Raw genomic sequence first — 18216 nt, forward strand, 5'->3', positions numbered from 1 at the left:
GCCCGTGCTCTTTCCACTAGGCCATGCTACTTCTCATCCTACTGACTGACTGATTGATTGAAATGTCCCCTAGCCATTTGTGAGCTGAGGGGACTATTCACTGTACAGACTCCCAAGAAAACAAACCGGATATGCACTGCTTCCAGGAACGATTTTAGCGAGCCAGGAACAATCTTAGCCCACTGGTCTGACAAGCTGACCAATGACTGTAATAATAACAATAGTAGTCTTTTTTAAGGGCCTACTGTGTGCAGAGTACTGTACAAGAATCCACCCACACTGGGAGATGACAGAGGGGGAACACTGAAAAAACAAACAAAAAAAACTCTTTGTCATCGATGTTGGGGTTTCATTCGTAGCAAGAACTTACAACCAAGAAACAGTAACCATGGGTAGGGCCCCAAGGGAAACTTCATAATGTAATGGGGCAGGAAGAAGCACAGCTAAGTTTCAAAAACAAAACAAAAAGAATCGGTCTACTCATGACTAAATAGGTTTTGGAAAATAAGTCTCTGACCGAAAATGTCAAACAAGTTCCAAGAACATCTTGATGCAGTGTGACATGGTTTCAACTTAATTCCCTTGGAAACCATAGGATTAAAGAAAAACCGAGTTAGCACTTTGATGAGACAAAACAGCATGACTCCCCCTATTTATCCTGGATGCGTGTTAACAATGAACTCTTTATATATTTGACTAGAAAAACCCAATCTCTGGTAAAGAGAAGACTGGTAAATTTCTTCCCCCGCTGGGCTTCTTCAGCCCTGGCAGAAGGAGACCTGATTTAGAAGGGGGTGGGGAGGTGGGCAGGGGGAGAATAAGATGGATTCCACCATACTGAAGGAGGAACATCTGAAATGTGAGGGCTTGTCTGTTGGCTTGCCTGCTTTCAGGGCACTGGCTACCTGCGCTCCAGCATTTTCCAGTTTCTCCTGCCCATGGAGAAAAGTGAGAAATCTGACGTCTTTCCTGGACATGAAGAGGCTTATAGCATCTCTTACAGGTTGGATGTCTGGCAACCCTTCCCTCCTGGGAAAATAGCATGTCTTTAAGCACCAGGAATTCAAATCAAGGAAACCTCAACAAGAACATTTCAACTGGCTTCACATGCTGATGAACCTTGTCTTTCCTCCCACACACTCTCCTCCTCCCCACTTCTCCATCTTGATGACAACACCATCACACTCCCTGTAGCTGAAGCCCACATCCACACTGTAATTCTGTTCCAACACCCAATCTACTGTCAAAACCTGATGATTCTCTCAAACATTTTGTGGCTTTGCTCCTCTCTCCACCCACACAGCTTCCTTCCTGCTTCAAGCACTCACCGTTCTTGCAATTAGACTATTCTATCAGCCTCTGACATCTCCATTTTTCAGCCCATGCTCCATTCCCATATAATCTTCCTGAAGTGTGACTCAACATCCGTCTCCTGTCAAAACCCTCCAATAGCTGGCCAGTTCCCTCTACATCAAACAAAACCTACTTACCATTGGCTTCAGGGGTTTCCACCCGTTCTTTCCACCCTACCTGATTTTCTCTCCTACCCCATTCCTCTCTTGCTTGCTTGCACTCTTCGCTCTTCCCAAACCCTCCTTCAAACTGTTGGTCATTTTGCTCTCACCCGCCTCTAACCCCTTGCTCATACTGCCCACCCCTGCCTCACCCCACCTCCAGCCTGGAAATTCCTTCAACCTCAGATTTCTCTCAGCCCTGCCCAACTTCCAAGCACAGCTATCTATTTGTTTTGTTTTCTTTCTCCCCCTTTCTAGGCTGTGAGCCAACTTTTGGGTAGGGATTGTCTCTATTTGTTGCCGAATTGTACTTTCCAAGCATTTAGTACAGTGCTCTGCACACAGTAAGCTCTCAATAGATATGATTGAATGACCTCTTCCCCACCATTAACCCACTGGTCATCTCTACACATCTGCATTTATTATTTAAGACCACTCCTCTGCCCTCGGGCTTAAATATATTTTTGAATGAATCATTCATTTAACTGATTTTAATTCTACTACTCAAATACTTTATGTCTGTCTTTCCCCATTAGATTATAAACTGCTTCAGGACAGGGGTTGTACCTTGTGCTTCTGTTGTACTTTCCCAAACTCTTAGTACAGTTCATTATTCAAGAAATTCCCCTCTACTATTGCTAGGCATTCAAGAAATTCCCCTTCTACTACTTTGGAAGGGGCCAGTCCCTTTGGCAACTTCATCACCAGGAATGCAGCCATTGCACATCCAGGGCAATGGCTTTAGAAGAAGAAATAGCATTTACTGAGCATCCACTGAGGGTACTGCTCTGCCCTTACACTGGCACTTCACCTACACAAACGCATTCACTTGAAAATCTTTGTAGAGCCATAGAAAGGCAGGCTATAGATGGAAAAATGCTCCTCATGGGGGACATATTTTGCTATTCATTGAAATCTACTTTAAAGTAGCATTTTCAAATCTCCTCTTTCTTCCTTTAGAATGAGTCTCTCACCAAGTGTGGTCCCCAGGGTGTTTGCTATTTTTTTTTCTATGAGTTTTCACTTTAATTGGCTGTTTAAAATGAAAGTCACTTTTTAAAAGTGGCAGCTTGAAAATGGGCTTGAATGATCTTTCTATTAAAAAGGTAGCAAACATACTAACTCAGAGCTTTCTTCTGAAGCGCTCAAAGGTGTTATTTATGTCATTTATATAAATTCTCCCTAATCATTTCCCTAATGTGCTACTGGTGAGACTAGGAGATGGGAATGGACTTAGAGGAAAAATTGGGTTGTGGAAGCATAAATTCATCCTCAAGCCACTCCAAAAGTAAGAACGCTCCAGATTACCATTTTTCCAAAATGGAATTGGTTCAAAGAGGAACTTTACCTACTAGAGGCCAGGGTCTGGGACAAGTGAGAGACAAATGGGGAGGGGGACAGTGTGGGTTCATTCATATTAAGAGCTAGAGAAGAGCTAAACTGTAAGCTCACTGTGGGCAGGGAATATGTTTATTGTTAAATTGTACTCTCCCAAGCACTTAGTACAGTGCTCTGCATATTGGAGGTACTCAATAAATACAACTGAATGAATGAATCAAAGTTTTCATCACAAGTTCCTGTGGCTTTGTATCATCAGCGCTTAGAACAGTGCTTGGCACAAAGTAAGCACTTAAATACCACCCCCACCAACCCTCTCCCCTACTTTCCCATCCTTCCCTGCAGTATCCTCAGATGAGATCTCCTCCCTCCTCGCAAGTGTCACCCCCTCCACCTGCGCCTCGGACCCCATTCCCTCTCACCTTATTAAAACCATCGCCCCTGCCCTCCTCCCTTCCTTAACTTCTATTTTTAACCACTCAATCTCCAGTGGCTCCTTCCCCTCTGCCTTCAAACATGCCCATGTCTCCCCCATCCTAAAAAAACCCACTCTTGACCCCACTTCCCCCTCCAGTTATCGCCCTATCTCCCTACTACCCTTCCTTTCCAAAATCCTAGAACGAGTCATCTACAATCGATGCTCAGAAATCCTTAACTCCCATTCTCTCCTATACCCCCTCTAATCTGGCTTCCGTCCCCTCCACTCTACCGAGACTGCTCTCTCTAAGGTCACCCATGACCTCCTTCTTGCCAAATCCAATGGCTCCTACTCCATTCTGATCCTCCTTGACCTCTCTGCTGCCTTTGACACTGTCGACCATCCCCTCCTCCTCCATACCTTATCTCACCTTGGCTTCACGGACTCTGTCCTCTCCTGGTTCTCCTCTTACCTCTCTGGCCGGTCATTCTCAGTCTCCTTCGCTGGCGCCTCCTCCCCCTCCCATCCTTTAACTGTTGGAGTTCCTCAAGGGTCAGTTCTTGGCCCTTTTCTGTTCTCCATTTACACTCACTCCCTCAGTGAACTCATTCGCACTCACAGCTTTGACTACCATCTCTACTCAGATGACACACAGATCTACAACTCCGCCCCTGTCCTCTCCCCTTCCCTTCAGGCTCGCATCTCCTCCTGCCTCCGGGACGTCTCCACCTGGATGTCGGCCCGCCACCTAAAACTCAACATGAGCAAGACTGAGCTCCTCATCTTCCCTCCCAAACCCGGTCCTCTCCCAGACCTCTCTATCACCGTGGATGGCACGACCATCCTTCCCGTCTCTCAGGCCCGCAATCTCGGTGTCATCCTTGACTCGTCTCTCTCGTTCACCCCACACATCCTATCCGTTACCAAGACCTGCCGGTTTCACCTTCACAATATTGCCATGATCCGCCCTTTCCTCTCCACCCAAACGGCTACCTTACTGCTACGGTCTCTCGTTATTTCCCGGCTAGACTACCGTGTCGGCCTTCTCTCCGATCTCCCTTCCTCCTCTCTCACCCCGCTCCGGTCTATTCTTCACTCCACTGCCCGGCTCATCTTCCTGCAGAAACGATCTGGGCATGTCACTCCCCTTCTTAAACACCTCCAGTGGTTGCCTATCGACCTCCACTCCAAACAAAAGCTCCTCACTCTAGGCTTCAAGGCTCTACATCACCTTGCCCCTTCCTACCTCTCCTCCCTTCTCTCTTTCTACCGCCCACCCCGCACGCTCCGCTCCTCCGCTGCCCACCTCCTTACCTTCCCTCGGTCTCGCCTATCCCGCCGTCGACCCCTGGGCCACGTCCTCCTGCGGTCCCGGAACTCCCTCTCTCCTCACCTCCGCCAAACTGATTCTCTTCCCCTCTTCAAAACCCTACTTAAAACTCACCTCCTCCAAGAGGCCTTCCCAGGCTGAGCTCCTCTTCTCCCTCTACTCCCTCTACCACCCCCCCTTCACCTCTCCACAGCTAAACCCTCTTTTCCCCCCTTTCCCTCTGCTCCTCCCCCTCTCCCTTCCCATTCCCTCAGCACTGTACTCGTCCGCTCAACTGTATATATTTTCATTACCCTATTTATTTTGTTAATGAAATGTACATCGCCTTGATTCTATTTAGTTGCCATTGTTCTTACGAGATGTTCTTCCCCTTGACTCTATTTATTGCCATTGTTCTTGTCTGTCCGTCTCCCCCGATTAGACTGTAAGCCCGTCAAATGGCAGGGACTGTCTCTATCTGTTGCTGACTTGCTCATTCCAAGCGCTTAGTACAGTGTTCTGCACATAGTAAGCGCTCAATAAATACTATTGAATGAATGAATGAATGAATGAAATACCACCATCATCATCATGGAACGAAATTATTTGAAGTGGACAATACCAAGTGCTTCAGGAAGCAAAGCTAGTTCATTCTTCCGACAAGAAAATAGCCTTCTGAAGTTCACATTACACTTCAGGGAGCAGATGGAATCTTTTAAACCACCCGGTCCCAGAGAAGACTTCTCTTCTCTAGGTGGGGTTTAAAGTAAGACTTGCATTAAGATTCCATGTTATTCTTCAAGCAAGCCATCAGTGGTATTTAGTGAGTGCTTACTGTATGCAGAGCAACTGTACTAAGGGCTTGGGAGAGTACGATGCAACAGAGTTGGTAGAACTAAGCAACTAAGATAGCAACTTGTTTGTATAAGGGCAGTGATGTGAAGGCAATAAATGAACCCATACTGTCCCCCTCCCCATTTGTCTCTCACTTGTCCAAGACCCTGGCCTATAGTGGGTAAAGTTACTCTTTGAACCAATTTCATTTTTGGAAAAATGGTAATCTGGAGGCGTTCTTACTTTTGGAGTGACTTGAGAATGAAAAATACCTACAAAACTTTCCTTAAGACCAAATTCACATACTATGTCCTTTATCTTTAGTCAGAATCAAGCACTTGACAGCTCTCTCACTTCACAGCTAGAATCAAGTATTTCAATTGAAGTCCTCAAGCTAAGCCCTAAGCTTTGGAAGCCACAGTTGATGTGCAGGAAAAAATGAGCCATCTAATGCTGCAGGAATTAAATTTCTCATCCAGACCACATCAGACAGATTACCTTGCTTTTTTCACAGGAGAAATGGGCAGAAAAATGTAAGAGCTTTGCACTTGAGTAGAGACAGTGTCTCAGACAAAAAATATCTCCATGATATACTGGCCTCTCAATAAAATCAGAATTCCTCTGAAACCACACTTCCAGGCTCCAGCTTTTAAAATATTAGTCTGTTTTCCCACACTTAACATGTGCTTTATTGTGGCAGGGAGACATTATTTTGTCTTTTGAAGGATTCCATTTTCCAAAGTAAGATTTTTGCTTTTCAAAGTACCAGATTGTTTCCATATTTCAACCTTTCATATGTGATACTGCCCATTCGAAAGAGGAAATCAACTGTCACAATTTCCACTCTGCTGATCTTAGGGAGTCCCTTCAAAATGAGGTTTTGCTTGACAAAGCTTCTCATGTGATTCAAAAACTAATGGCACAATTACCAAGTCAGTTTGGGCCCGGATAATTTCACAGTGTCTGAGTCTACAAAATCAATTCTGGACACAAGGTGAACATATGACCTTCCCAGGGCAGGCCTGGGAGTGGCATCCTTGGGCCAGGCCTTGAGATGGGAGTGTGAAGTGTAAGCTCCTTGTAGGCAGAGAACGTATCTACAAACTCTGTTGTACTGTCCTCTCCCAAGTGCTTAGTATTGTGTTCTGCACACAGTTCGTGCTCAAAAAAAAAATCATTGCTTGGAAAAAGGATGAAAGATGATATGGGGCCTTAGGTGGCCTTATCTGCTGTGCAGCAAACTGCTTCTGTGAATCTGAAGCCTGGGTGAGTAGCTCGGGATTGGAGGAGTTGTTATTCTCTCAAGTTCCACCACTTCTTCCCAACTATCCACACACCTTTCCTACTACCTCTGACCCACTTCCCCTGACTCTTTCCTTTGTAAGTCCCTTTCCCCAGTGCTCTGCTACCCACTCTTCCTCTTTCAGTCTCACTGGGGTAGATAGAAATACAAGTCTCAAACATACATACCCAACTCTCCCTTTTCATTAGCAAAATGAATAGTTTTCTTTGTGTTGGATAAAATAAGCACAGCCTTTATTTAGCCAGTTAAATTCCTCATTTTGGCAAGATTATTGAAGATACATACAGCTGGGAAGCAGTGTGGCCTAGTAGAAAGAACATGGACTTGGCAGTGAGAGATCTGGGTTCTGATCCCGATTCCACCACTCATCTGGTGTGTGCCCCTAGGCAGGTCACTTGACCTCCTTTTGTTTCAATTTCCTCATCTGTAAAATGGGGATTCAATTCCTGATCCTCTCTCCCACTTCAGCTATGAGCCCCCTGTGGGTCAGAGCCTGTGTCAGACTTGATTATCTTATATCTGGCACATTGCTTAGTACAGTATTAGGCATATGGCAAGCGCTTATCATTATTTCTGAGTCAGAATCTGTTTGGCTAGAACATGATGGGGCCACTAGGGAACGTTCTTCCGACAACAGGAAGTTGCCCAAGTATGGTGTGACATGGTGTTGGAAGAAATGGTTGTTCACCCGTAATACTACAGTGAGAGTTCACTTTAACATGGTTGCAAGAATACAGTGCCCGTGCCAGGGGAGAGCCAGGTGTACTACTGTGGAATAATACTATCTTGATTAATTACACACATCTGTGTTTTGAGATTAAGTGGTTCAGAAGAATGAATTTGAAAAGCTCTCAGGTGGGATAGCCCTGTATTAGCTTGCATGATTCTATAAAGTCTTACCTAAACTCAGTTCAAACAACCTGTGCCAGGATGGCCAATATTTAGAGAGCTGGCATTTCTGCTTACAGAAACAATGATGTCTTCCAGAACCTGTCCACCCACCCACTCAAATCAATCAATAGTATTTATTGAGAGCCTACCACGTGCGGAATACTGTACTAAGCTTTTGGGAGCAAACAATACAACAGAGTTGGTGGAAAATAATAAAAATAACAGTAATAATAGTCATATTTAGTAAGAGCTTACTATGTGTCAGGCACTGTACTAAGTGCAGGGATAGATACAAAGTTGTCAGGTTGGACACAGTCCCTGTCCCGTATGGGGCTCATAATCTTAATCCCCATTTTAGAGATGATGTAACTGAGGCCCAGAGAAGTGAAGTGATTTGCTCAAGGTCACATAACAGACAAACGGCAGAGCAGGGATTAGAACGCAAGTCTTCTGACTCCCAGGGCCATGTTCTATCCACTAGGCCACACTAGGTTTCTCCTAGATATGTTCCCTGCCCAAACGAACCAAACCCAATTAGGATTGGGACAGGGATTTAAGCCCCAGGCTCTGGGAACGTCCTCAATTACTGAACTAAGCTCAGTCATGACCCCACCAATAGTTCTCAAGTGGTTAACTTTTTAAAATATTACTAACACATTTCAACCCAGATGGCAGTCTATCCCAATTATAGACTCCTTAATTTTGTACGATTCCAATATGTGTCATTGGGGTCTTTGCCTGCATTCCCTGCCGCACTCCTGGATCACCTGCTTCACTCCCTGCTTGGGCCATTCCCTATTCTGTTTGAGCCCCTTCCCTTTGTGGCTGCTGCTTCGTGCAGGAGCGGGAAGGCTCTGGCATGGGGTAAGGCAGGCTGAGATTTGTTACCCTTCCCAGCCACCAGAAGTCCTCTGAGGCACTGGAAAACGATCAACAATGGTCCCACCTGACCCACCACAGGGCAGGCTCAAAAAAACACACCTCCTCCTTCCAACCAGAAGACGACATACTGAGCTCAAGTTGGGAAGACACCACCTTCACAACTGTAATGAGGTCAAGGCAGGGAAAAGAATCAAAGATATTAATCTTCACTGGCCTGGGAGGGTGGTGAATATGGTACCTTTTTACCTTAAGTCACTAAAAGCACTAAGTGAGATCCTTCACCTATGAAATACAAGATGGAGAAGCAGTATTGCCAAGTGGAAAGACCATGGGCCTGGGAATCAGAGGACATGAGTTCTGAACCTGGCTCTTCCAAATGCTTGCTATGTGACTTTGGGTAAGTCACTTAACTTCTCTGTGCTTCAGTTCTCCTCTTCTCCTTCCTAATTATACTGTAAGACCCATGAAGGACAGGGACTGCGTCCAACCTAATTAATATTTACCTAAGAGCTTGGAACAGTGTTTAACACACCCTAAGCACTTAAATACCACAAAAAAAAAGAAGAGCAAATGGCCCATTTCAGGACAATATGGCCCCTGTTCTACGCTAGTTCCCTTCTGTGTCCCACTAGCACAAAGGACCAACTTTTTTTCCTCTTTGCCAGTTCTGGAGCATTATGGACCCCTGCAAATAGCCATTGGCAGCTGATTACATGTGTAGGTAGGCTTCTTCAAGCTCCCATACACTGTCAAAGTCTGGACTCTACCATCTGAAGAGGGAGCCACAGTGGTAAGAGAGAGAAGAAAGAGAGAGCGGTTAACTCCAGAAGGGCATACTTACCCCAGTCTGGCATCGCTGTGGAAAGGCTGGTCGCCTGATGGCTGACTGGGTGAAGCTGTTTGCTTTGGTGAGTACAAGGACACCTTGTGGGTTTGCCTGGGAGACCTTGGCACGTCGCTGGAGGAAGAGTCTCGCTCAGAGAACGAGAAGGCCGAGGGACCCTCGGCTGGAGCTGGCGCGTCGAGCCCTCGTCCACTGGCACTCTGCTCCGGTGCTCGTCTCTGGTTTTCCACGTTCAGGAGTGCTTCCATATTGGGAACACCATCCCGCTCCCGGAAGGCATAGTCCTTGTTGTCGGTGGCTGAACTACTCGGTTCCACAGTCTCTGTCCTGGAGTACGGGGATGGAAAAGCTTTGCTTTCTTCCTCCTGCTTGTCCCTTTTCCCTGCCCTTTTCTCAACAGTTTCTGGGTCCTTCTTGGGCTTAATGTATCGAGAGGCGTATTCGGAGTCAGCATCAGAGTCCAGGGTCAGCCCGTACTTTTCCGCTAGCTGGCGTCTCCTTTCTGCCTTATACCTTGCTATTCTCTCAGCTTTGGATTCGAGTGTCTGGGTATCCATGGCCCCTGAACTGCTGGGCGTTTCTGTACAATATCTGGACATAGACTGCTTTTCTATAGAAGAATCTGAAGTTTCCTCCTCTTCATTTGCTCGGCCTATAGCAGAAACATACAAGAATGCCAATCTGGGGCAAAATTCAAGGGAACAAAAATATTTTCCAAAAAACCCCCAAATTACATTCTAGGCTGGAGCGGAGTAGCTACTCATTTAAACAGGGGAAATTAATTGCATCCTAGAAACAGGAGGATTTTTTTTAAGATTTAGTTTAGTCTAAACTCCCTCATGTGGGACAGGGACTGTGTCTGATCTGATTAACTTATATCTACCACAGAGCTTAGAAGAAGGCTTGACACATGGTAAGTGCTTAACAAACACGATAATAATAATAATAATGATAATTATAATAACAATAAGGAACATGGGGGCATTTTTTCACTTTTAAGACTAAGATGATCTATCTCAAACTGGCCTGTTTCAAAAAGCACATTACCTACAAGGTCTGAGTTCTGACATTCCAGACACCCACAACCCAAACTGTTAAGTCCAAAGGATGCCAAAGCATCAAGGCGATGAGTCCTGAGCTCCATGCACCAACAGCATTAGACAGGGGACACGTCAGCAAGGTAGAGATTAGAGGCTTGGCCAAAGATTAGGACAGAGAACCAGGAAGCCAACTATTCCCACTGAAGCCCCACATACAAACATTTTCTAGCGCAGGCTCACAAAGCCACCTGAATTGTTTCCAAATTAGACCTGTCTCCAAACTTGGAAACAAAATAGGCTTATGCTGGCTGAAGATAAAATGCAGTATGTTACTGTTTTAAAAGTAATAATCATGGTATTTGTTGAGTGCTTACTCTGCCTCGGGCACTGTACTAAGTGATGTGGTAGATACAAGCAAATCAGGTTGGACACAGTCCCTATCCACTTAGGGCTCACAATCGCAATCCCCCTTTTACAGATGAGGTAACTGAAGCACAGAGAAATAAAATGACTTGCCCAAGGTCACACTGCAGACAAGTGGCGGACTCCCAGGCCCATGCTTTATCCATTATGTCATGCTGCTTCCCAAAAGTCTATCCTTCCATAAAATGGAGAACAGGAAATGATGCTCTTCCCCAAACCAACCTCAAAAATCAATCATAAGTAAAAATGTTCAGAAGTAGAAGAACTTTGACAGGAAAAAAACAGCTGGCCACAGCAAGATAAAATTGGGTAGAAGAAGAGGTATGATGCAGTAGAAAAAGCACAGGACTGGGAGTTAGGAGACTCATCCTGCTCTGTGTGACCTTGGGTAAGTCACTTAACTTCTCTGGGCTCCTCAGTTTCCAACTTTGTAAAATGGGGATTCAGGACCTGTTCTCTCTTCCCCTTCAGCTAATGAGCCTCGGGTGGGACAATAACTGTGGTTGATCTAATTGCACTGTATCTATTCCAACTCCTAGCACAGTTAGCACCTCTGGTTTGATACTCACCAATGTGGGGACTGTATGGGTCCGTAGCTCGCATATATCGTGGTGTATCTTCCTCCAGTAAACGGTGGGTTACTAGCCCGGGACAATTCTGTAGAATGATGGGCTGCGTGTCATTTTCAATTCCTTCTAAGCGTCTGGCAATGCGCTCTTTTCTGCAAAATACACCAGAAAATATAAAGAGTGATCCAAAAGCTTTTATGGATTCTCTGCTCCCAGTCCTGGCTCCCCTGCACGGTGAGCGCTTGCTCTTCTGGGCCAAAAATTCACATAAATCTTACCTTTTCATCTCCAAAAATTCTTTCTGGCTTGGCTCAAAGAGTTTTCTTAATTCTGAAACTAAAAGGGAAATCAAGTTGAATACTGACTGTGGGAGCAATGCAGACTTGGTCTAGAGATTGACGTTATCACAGCCCAGACCCCAACATCAGTCCTTAGGCTGAAGCAGTGTGACCTACTAGAAAGATCATGGGCCGGGGAGTCGTGGGACCGGAATTCAACTCCTGTTCCGCAACTAGTCTGCTGTGTGACCTCAGGCAAATCACTGCACTTCCCTGTGGCTCGGTTACCTCATCTGTAAAATGGGGATTAGGATTAGAAACCCCATGTGGGACAGGGATTGTGTCCAATCAGATTATCTTGTATCTACTCCAGTGCTTAGTAATAATAATAATGTTGGTATTTGTTAAGCGCTTACTATGTGCAGAGCACTGTTCTAAGCACTGGGGTAGATATAGGGTAGTCAGGTTGTCTCACGTGAGGCTCACAGTTAATCCCCATTTTACAGATGAGGTAACTGAGGCACAGAGAAGTGAAGTGATTTGCCCACAGTCACACAGCTAACAAGTGGCAGAGCCGGGAGTCGAACTCATGACTTCTGACTCTGAAGCCCAGGCTCTTTCCACTGAGCCACGCTGCTTAGTAGAGTGCCTGGCACGGAGCAAGTGCTTAACAAATACCCCAAAACCAAACCAAAAAAGAGAAAGCAAATGAACAAACAAAAAAATAACCTTAGCCCTCTTTGCCTGAAAAAAAACACTCATATGGTGAACATTCTTCCCTTTAGTTTTGCAACTTCTGATGTATCACCGTGAGCTTGTTGGCGACAGCAGCTGCAACTCAGCCACAGAACTCCTAGCTATGGTTTGCAAATACGCTCTATGTTTTGCTTGGACTCTCTTTGGATAGAGGGCTTGGTGCCTGCACAAGAGCAGCAGAGGAGGCTGGCCTTGCAGAACAGATGCTCTGGGGAAATTCTGAGTGAGAGGCAGAAGAAAAAACAGCATTTGATAACGGCAAACAAAAATGCAACAGGGCAGCAAAGTACGACCTTTCTGTGTACCCAGTCCAGTGTGAAAGGGATGTGACCTTTATAGCCACACCTGCAATCAAGAAAAAAATCTCCCTGGCAGAAACACCTTCAAATATGAAGGACAGGTTTGTGTGTATATTGACTATTCATTCATTCATTCAATAGTATTAATTGAGCGCTTAAAGGTACCAATTTGCAATGCACACATACATATGATTAAACACACATATAAATATTTTTTAAACACTCTCGTCAAGGTCTGTGCTAGCACTGGGGTAGTTAAAAAATCACCAAATCAGACACAACCTAAGAGTTGGGGTGCAGGTCTCATCCTCATTTTACAAATGACGAAACTGGGACACAAAGAGGCTTATAGACTGAGCCCATTCTTGGGTAGGGATTGTCTTTTCTGTTGTGGAATTGTATTTTCCAAGCGCTTAGTGCAGTACTCTGCGCACAGTAAGCGCTCAATAAATACAATTGAATGAATGAATGAAAGTGACTAGCCTCAGATAACACATCAGACTATAGCGGAGCTGGGATTAGAACGCAGGCCTCCTGACTCCCAGTCTTTTGCTCTTTCCCATTAAATCATACTGCCTTCAATAAATAAATATATTTATTTCATTACTCTGTAAGTGTCGGGTGCTCTGGGCATAATATTTATTCCAGAGGAGGTGGGGTTGGTGAAATTTTTATGGGCCTATAAATTTTTTCAAACTGCTTCCAAGGCTGATGTTCACAGACGTAGTTTTTAATTAGGTTATTTTAACCAGTAATAAAATAAAAAGAAAATAACCAGACTCCAAAGCTTTTACACATGACTGTGTCTTTCAGGTGCTGAAACAATCCTACCTGCTCTGAATGAGCAGCCTTGTCTATATCACACAAGCAGCCATTTTCTTGAATTAAATAAAGCAAGGGCAGGAAGGCCCTAGAGTGCCTTAAGGCAGGTTTGGCCCCCCACCTCTCAAAAGCCAGTAAACATCTACTCCAGTGGCTCTAGAAGAATGTCCATTTCATCCACTTTGTTACCAGCATGGCCTCCTTCGGGGATACAAGCTGGTAAAAAGATCAGTCAATCAATAAAAACGGTGTGGGGTGGGGTGGCTCAACCATTAAGGCCTTCTGTTAAGGCTGTAGTTATGGTCCTTTTGCTCACAGCTGAGGATATTTTCACAGGAAGGTGGCTGTTTTGGAAAAATGGAATGGCTCTATACTGGCTGCTTTGCCAAAAGCTCCTGTCTTAGGAGGAGGTGCTGTCCATGGGGAGGAATCCTCGTAGACCAGGAGCCTGCCAAAATGTGGACTCCTGATATGGTATCCCAGGAATCATTACACCAGCCCCCCTCAACAAAGCTCCACCTCTCTGCAGGAGCTGGGGAAAGGATGGGACCAGGGCAAAGATGGGAGAGGGAGGGAGGAAGGTGGGAAGGAAAGGGAGAAAGAGAGATAAAAAGAGAGAAAGAGAGATATCCAAGATCATGCCACACACCCAGTGCTCTCAAAGGTGGTATGGACTCTGAGATCTTGGTCCAGGCTTGAGCCTGTCAGAGGTGGAAAGTAGCCCAGACTGGGAGAAGCCAGTTCTGCCACCAGCATCCACACATGGAAGAACAGCACAGTGAGAGTGGCACTGGAAGTAATGTAAGAAGCTATGCCAGTTTCCAGACAACCAAATCACTCTTCTGTTCCGGTACACATTAATACTCTTAATGGGAGGATAGTTACTAGGAAGAGGAGTGATAAGAAATGGATCACAAAAAGAAGCCACAGTGTAGTAAACCACTCCAAACTGGACCTCCCAACCTTTGCTTGGCCCCCCGAGACCCTAATTTGTTTCATAAGCAATAAAGTCTCACTCATGGACCAGCTGGCAGGACGACATCCTCACTTCCTCCTCTCACCCTGCCGACATTATAGCCAGGTTGTGCTGTAGGGAAGCGAGAGCAGGATTTGGGACAAGGAAGTAGCATGACCTACTGGAAAGAACAAGGCTTGGGAACCAGATGACCAGGGTTCTTCTAATCCTGGATCTCCCACTTGCCTGCTGTGGGACCTTGAGCAAGTCACTTAACTTCTCTGTGCCTCAGTTTCCTCCTCTGAAAAAATGATAATCCAATACCTGTTCTCCCTCCACACTGGGCTGTGAGCCTCATGTGGGACAGGTACTATGTCCAACCTGATTACTTTGTATCTACCCCAGCATTTAGGATAGCAAATAGTGAGGGCTTAACAAGTACCAAAATTATTATCATCATTATTGTTGCTGTCGATCGTTTGGGTGTGAGGAGGAGTAAGGTCTTCCTTCCACCCAGAATGCATACCAATCTGAGCATCGGACTCAACGATGCCTTGCCACTGGGTAAGGGTACAGTGATAACGGCTGCCATGGCAACCTCAGGGGGATTCTGAGCCGACCAGAGATGGCAACCATTCTCCCAACTGGCAGAGTCCCAGTGAGTGCTGCCAGACACAGAGAGCAGAGTGAGAGGTTGGGGATGTTTCAGCAGCCACTATCACCATTGCAGGCAGTACAGAAAACCTTTCCCTTCTTAAACACTGGCTCTTCGCAGTGCTCTCACATTTGGCAGGGGGCCACGATCTGAGCACAACTGTATTTTCATGGGTAGAGTGTGTAAATATGTAATGGGTTGTCCTATATACACAGTGCATGAACGTCTAATCACTCCTGTCGGAATGTGACAATTCCTGTTTTGGATAGCCCACCATGGTAGAAGAAGGGAATAACGGGCCATAACGTGGCCGTGAACTGGTTGTCAAAGATGTGGTTCACAGAGGATTGTCTTCAGTCTGCATTCTGCTCCTGCATCAGAAATACCTTATCAGTCCACTAGCTGGACAGGGAACAAACTCAAAGTGTCTAAACTCATTGTGGGCAGGGAATATGTTTTTTTATTGTTGTACTCTCTCAAGCGCTTAGTACAGCGTTCTGTACACAGTAAGCATTCAATAAATAAGATTGAATAAATGAGTGTTTAACACTTTGCTGGAAGCAGTTAACTTTGAGCAGTTACAAATCTATAATGTGCTAATGAACTGATACAGGGTTTCTGACAGAGAAACACAATGCAGACAACCTGAACAAGGTGAGAAGTAAAAGCTCTCGGTGTAGTGTTCAACTGTTTTCAAACCACCTTCCCTCTAGGTCCTTGATTAATGTTGAAATAATGGTAGACAGGAGATTTTTTTTGGTTAATGCGACTCTCATTTGTAGAAGGAATGAATGTGTGTGTGCGCGCACGCACATAAAAGAGTGGACACTTGCATTATGAAGGATTTGTCATCCCTTCTGAGCACCCTCAGACACCCGAAGTGGAAAGGCCCGAAGTCCCTACACTTTGATAGCAGGCCAGAAGATGCAGACACTATCAGTCAGCCCATTCAGAGGATGAAGGATACACATTCTTTGAAGGGTAGACAGAGAGATTGCCAGAACCACCTGAGGAATTAGAAGGATATGGTTACAGGGTAAAAGAAAGGTGGTAAAAATAGGAAAGTGGGAGGGAGAGAGGGGGTAGGAGGAAAAGAAGAGTAGGTTGGGGCATGGGAGTTTCCCCAATTTAAGGAGAATACTTCACCACATTGGTTAGTGTTTAAATAATAAAACAAATGTTAACAACCATATGTATACTTGCCCTAAAGGGAAACACTTCAGTTATACCAGGAAGTGGGAATTTTTACTAGGATTTATGATGAGTGCGTTGTTTCTGCTTTTTTTCCTATGGCATTTGAAAGTGCTTACTATGTGCCAGGCACGGTACAAAGTGGTGGGGTAGATACAAGCGAATCACGTTAGACATAGTCCATGTCCCACATGGCACTCCCAGCATTAATCCCCATTTTACAGATGAAGTAACAGAGGCACAGAGAAGTTAAGTGACTTGCTTAAGGTCACACAGCAGATAACTGGGGGAGCTGGGATTAGAACCCAGGTCCTGCTGACTCCCAGGCCCATGCTCTATCCACTAGACCATGCTGCTTCTCCTTTTCTGTCTACTTGCACAATTTGAGACCTCAAAGACCTCCTTGAGAATCTCCAGTAGGTATTCTGACTGGCCTCATAGAAAGATATCAAAATGCAGAGAGCAGGAAGATATTGCTGATTCATTTCTGGTGAGCCTCTCACCCCAGTGTCACCCAGCAGGCGATGGCAGAGATGGGATCCAAAACCCAGGTCTCCTGATTCCCAGGCTGTGGCCATAAATGGTTGGGACTAAAGGCGGCCACAATTCATTTCAATTCATTTTAAAGCCTTATTGGAATTACATCTCCTTCTAGAGTTTGTCCCCTACTAAGCCCTCATTTCCTCTTCTCCCACTGCCTTCTGTTTAGCCTCACACTTAGATTTGTAGCACTTAGTATGTACGTAGCTGTAATTTATCTATTTATATTCCTCTCTTTCTCTCCCTCTAGACTGTAGTCCCGTTGGGGGAAGGGAATGTCTCTGCCAATGCTGCTACACTGTGCTTTCCCAAGCACTTAGTACAGTGCTCTGAACACAGCAATGCTCAATAAACATGACTGATGGATTGACTGATTTTGTATAATGGCTTCTGCTGGAACTCGATAGAGACTGGACACATGCTGATGAATTTATCCCAGGGCTACATGTGCTTCCAAGTCACTTTGACAAGAAGCTGTGGCCTAATTAGCATAATCACCATTGTGCCCACTTGCTAATTAGCTTTACCCCCTCCTTGCAGCTCTCTTAAAGGGTCCAAAACAGCTGGGACCCCTCTTGGGAACCAGTGTCCCCTTAAAGCAAATTACATTCAATATTCCTTCTGTTCCAGGCCCACATGGGGACACAACTTGGATGGATATTCGGGCCTACCTTTTGGAAGTCCTGCTAAGAGGTGAGCATCGAGATCCTTAGTGCTGTTGGCAAGTTGTTCTTTGTCTTCGAGTGAAAATTCCTTCTGGAAACTAGAAAAAAGTCAGGCAGTTTATAGCAGCTCTAATTAACAATAATAATGGCATTTATTAAGCATTTACTATCTGCCTAGCTGGGGTAGATACAAGTTAATCAGGTTGGATGCAGTCCCTCTCCCACATAGGGCTCAAAATATTATCTTCATTTTACAGATGAGGTAAATGAGGCTCAGAGAAGTGATGTGACTTGCCCACGGTCACACAGCAGACACGTGGTAGAAGCAGGATTTCAACCCAGGTCCTTCTGACTCCCAGGCCCGTGCTCTATCCACTGAGCCACCCAACAAATCAATTTGGTTTGAGATATTTCTGAGAAGTCAGGCACAAGCCTGACCTTAAAGGACAAGTGTGATTAAAATGCAGGGCTGGCAATAAGAGTTGGGTGGGAACAGGGAGCAAAATGATGGGTAATTCCCTGGAATCTGGATCTCTAAACCATCTCAGATAGGTATGGTCTAGGGGGTGAAGGTTTGGGGAGAGAGGAGAGGCTGAAGGTGGAGAGACAGCAGGTGGGAAGGGAGAAAGAGAAATATTCCAGCAGCCAAATTTTAAACACAGGTCAAAAGAAATTGCCACACAAGTATAG

General features: G+C 45.3%; 1 protein-coding gene across 24 annotated transcripts in view; it reads right to left on the minus strand.

Annotated features, from left to right (window-relative positions):
* SVIL (supervillin) overlaps positions 1-18216 on the minus strand; it is a 162053-nt gene that overhangs the window by 58096 nt on the left and 85741 nt on the right. For all 24 annotated transcript variants that reach the window (XM_039913938.1, XM_029078293.1, XM_029078295.1 and 21 more), the window contains 4 exons: positions 17533-17624; positions 11644-11701; positions 11366-11517; positions 9331-9985 (listed from right to left, as the gene is read on the minus strand). In XM_039913938.1, the coding sequence (XP_039769872.1) occupies positions 9331-9985; positions 11366-11517; positions 11644-11651 (815 nt within the window). In that variant the 5' untranslated portion in view covers positions 11652-11701; positions 17533-17624. The remainder of the gene's footprint in view (positions 1-9330; positions 9986-11365; positions 11518-11643; positions 11702-17532; positions 17625-18216) is intronic.

Source organism: Ornithorhynchus anatinus, chromosome 13 (genome assembly GCF_004115215.2).
Source record: "Ornithorhynchus anatinus isolate Pmale09 chromosome 13, mOrnAna1.pri.v4, whole genome shotgun sequence".
NCBI classification, from domain to species: Eukaryota; Metazoa; Chordata; class Mammalia; order Monotremata; family Ornithorhynchidae; genus Ornithorhynchus; species Ornithorhynchus anatinus.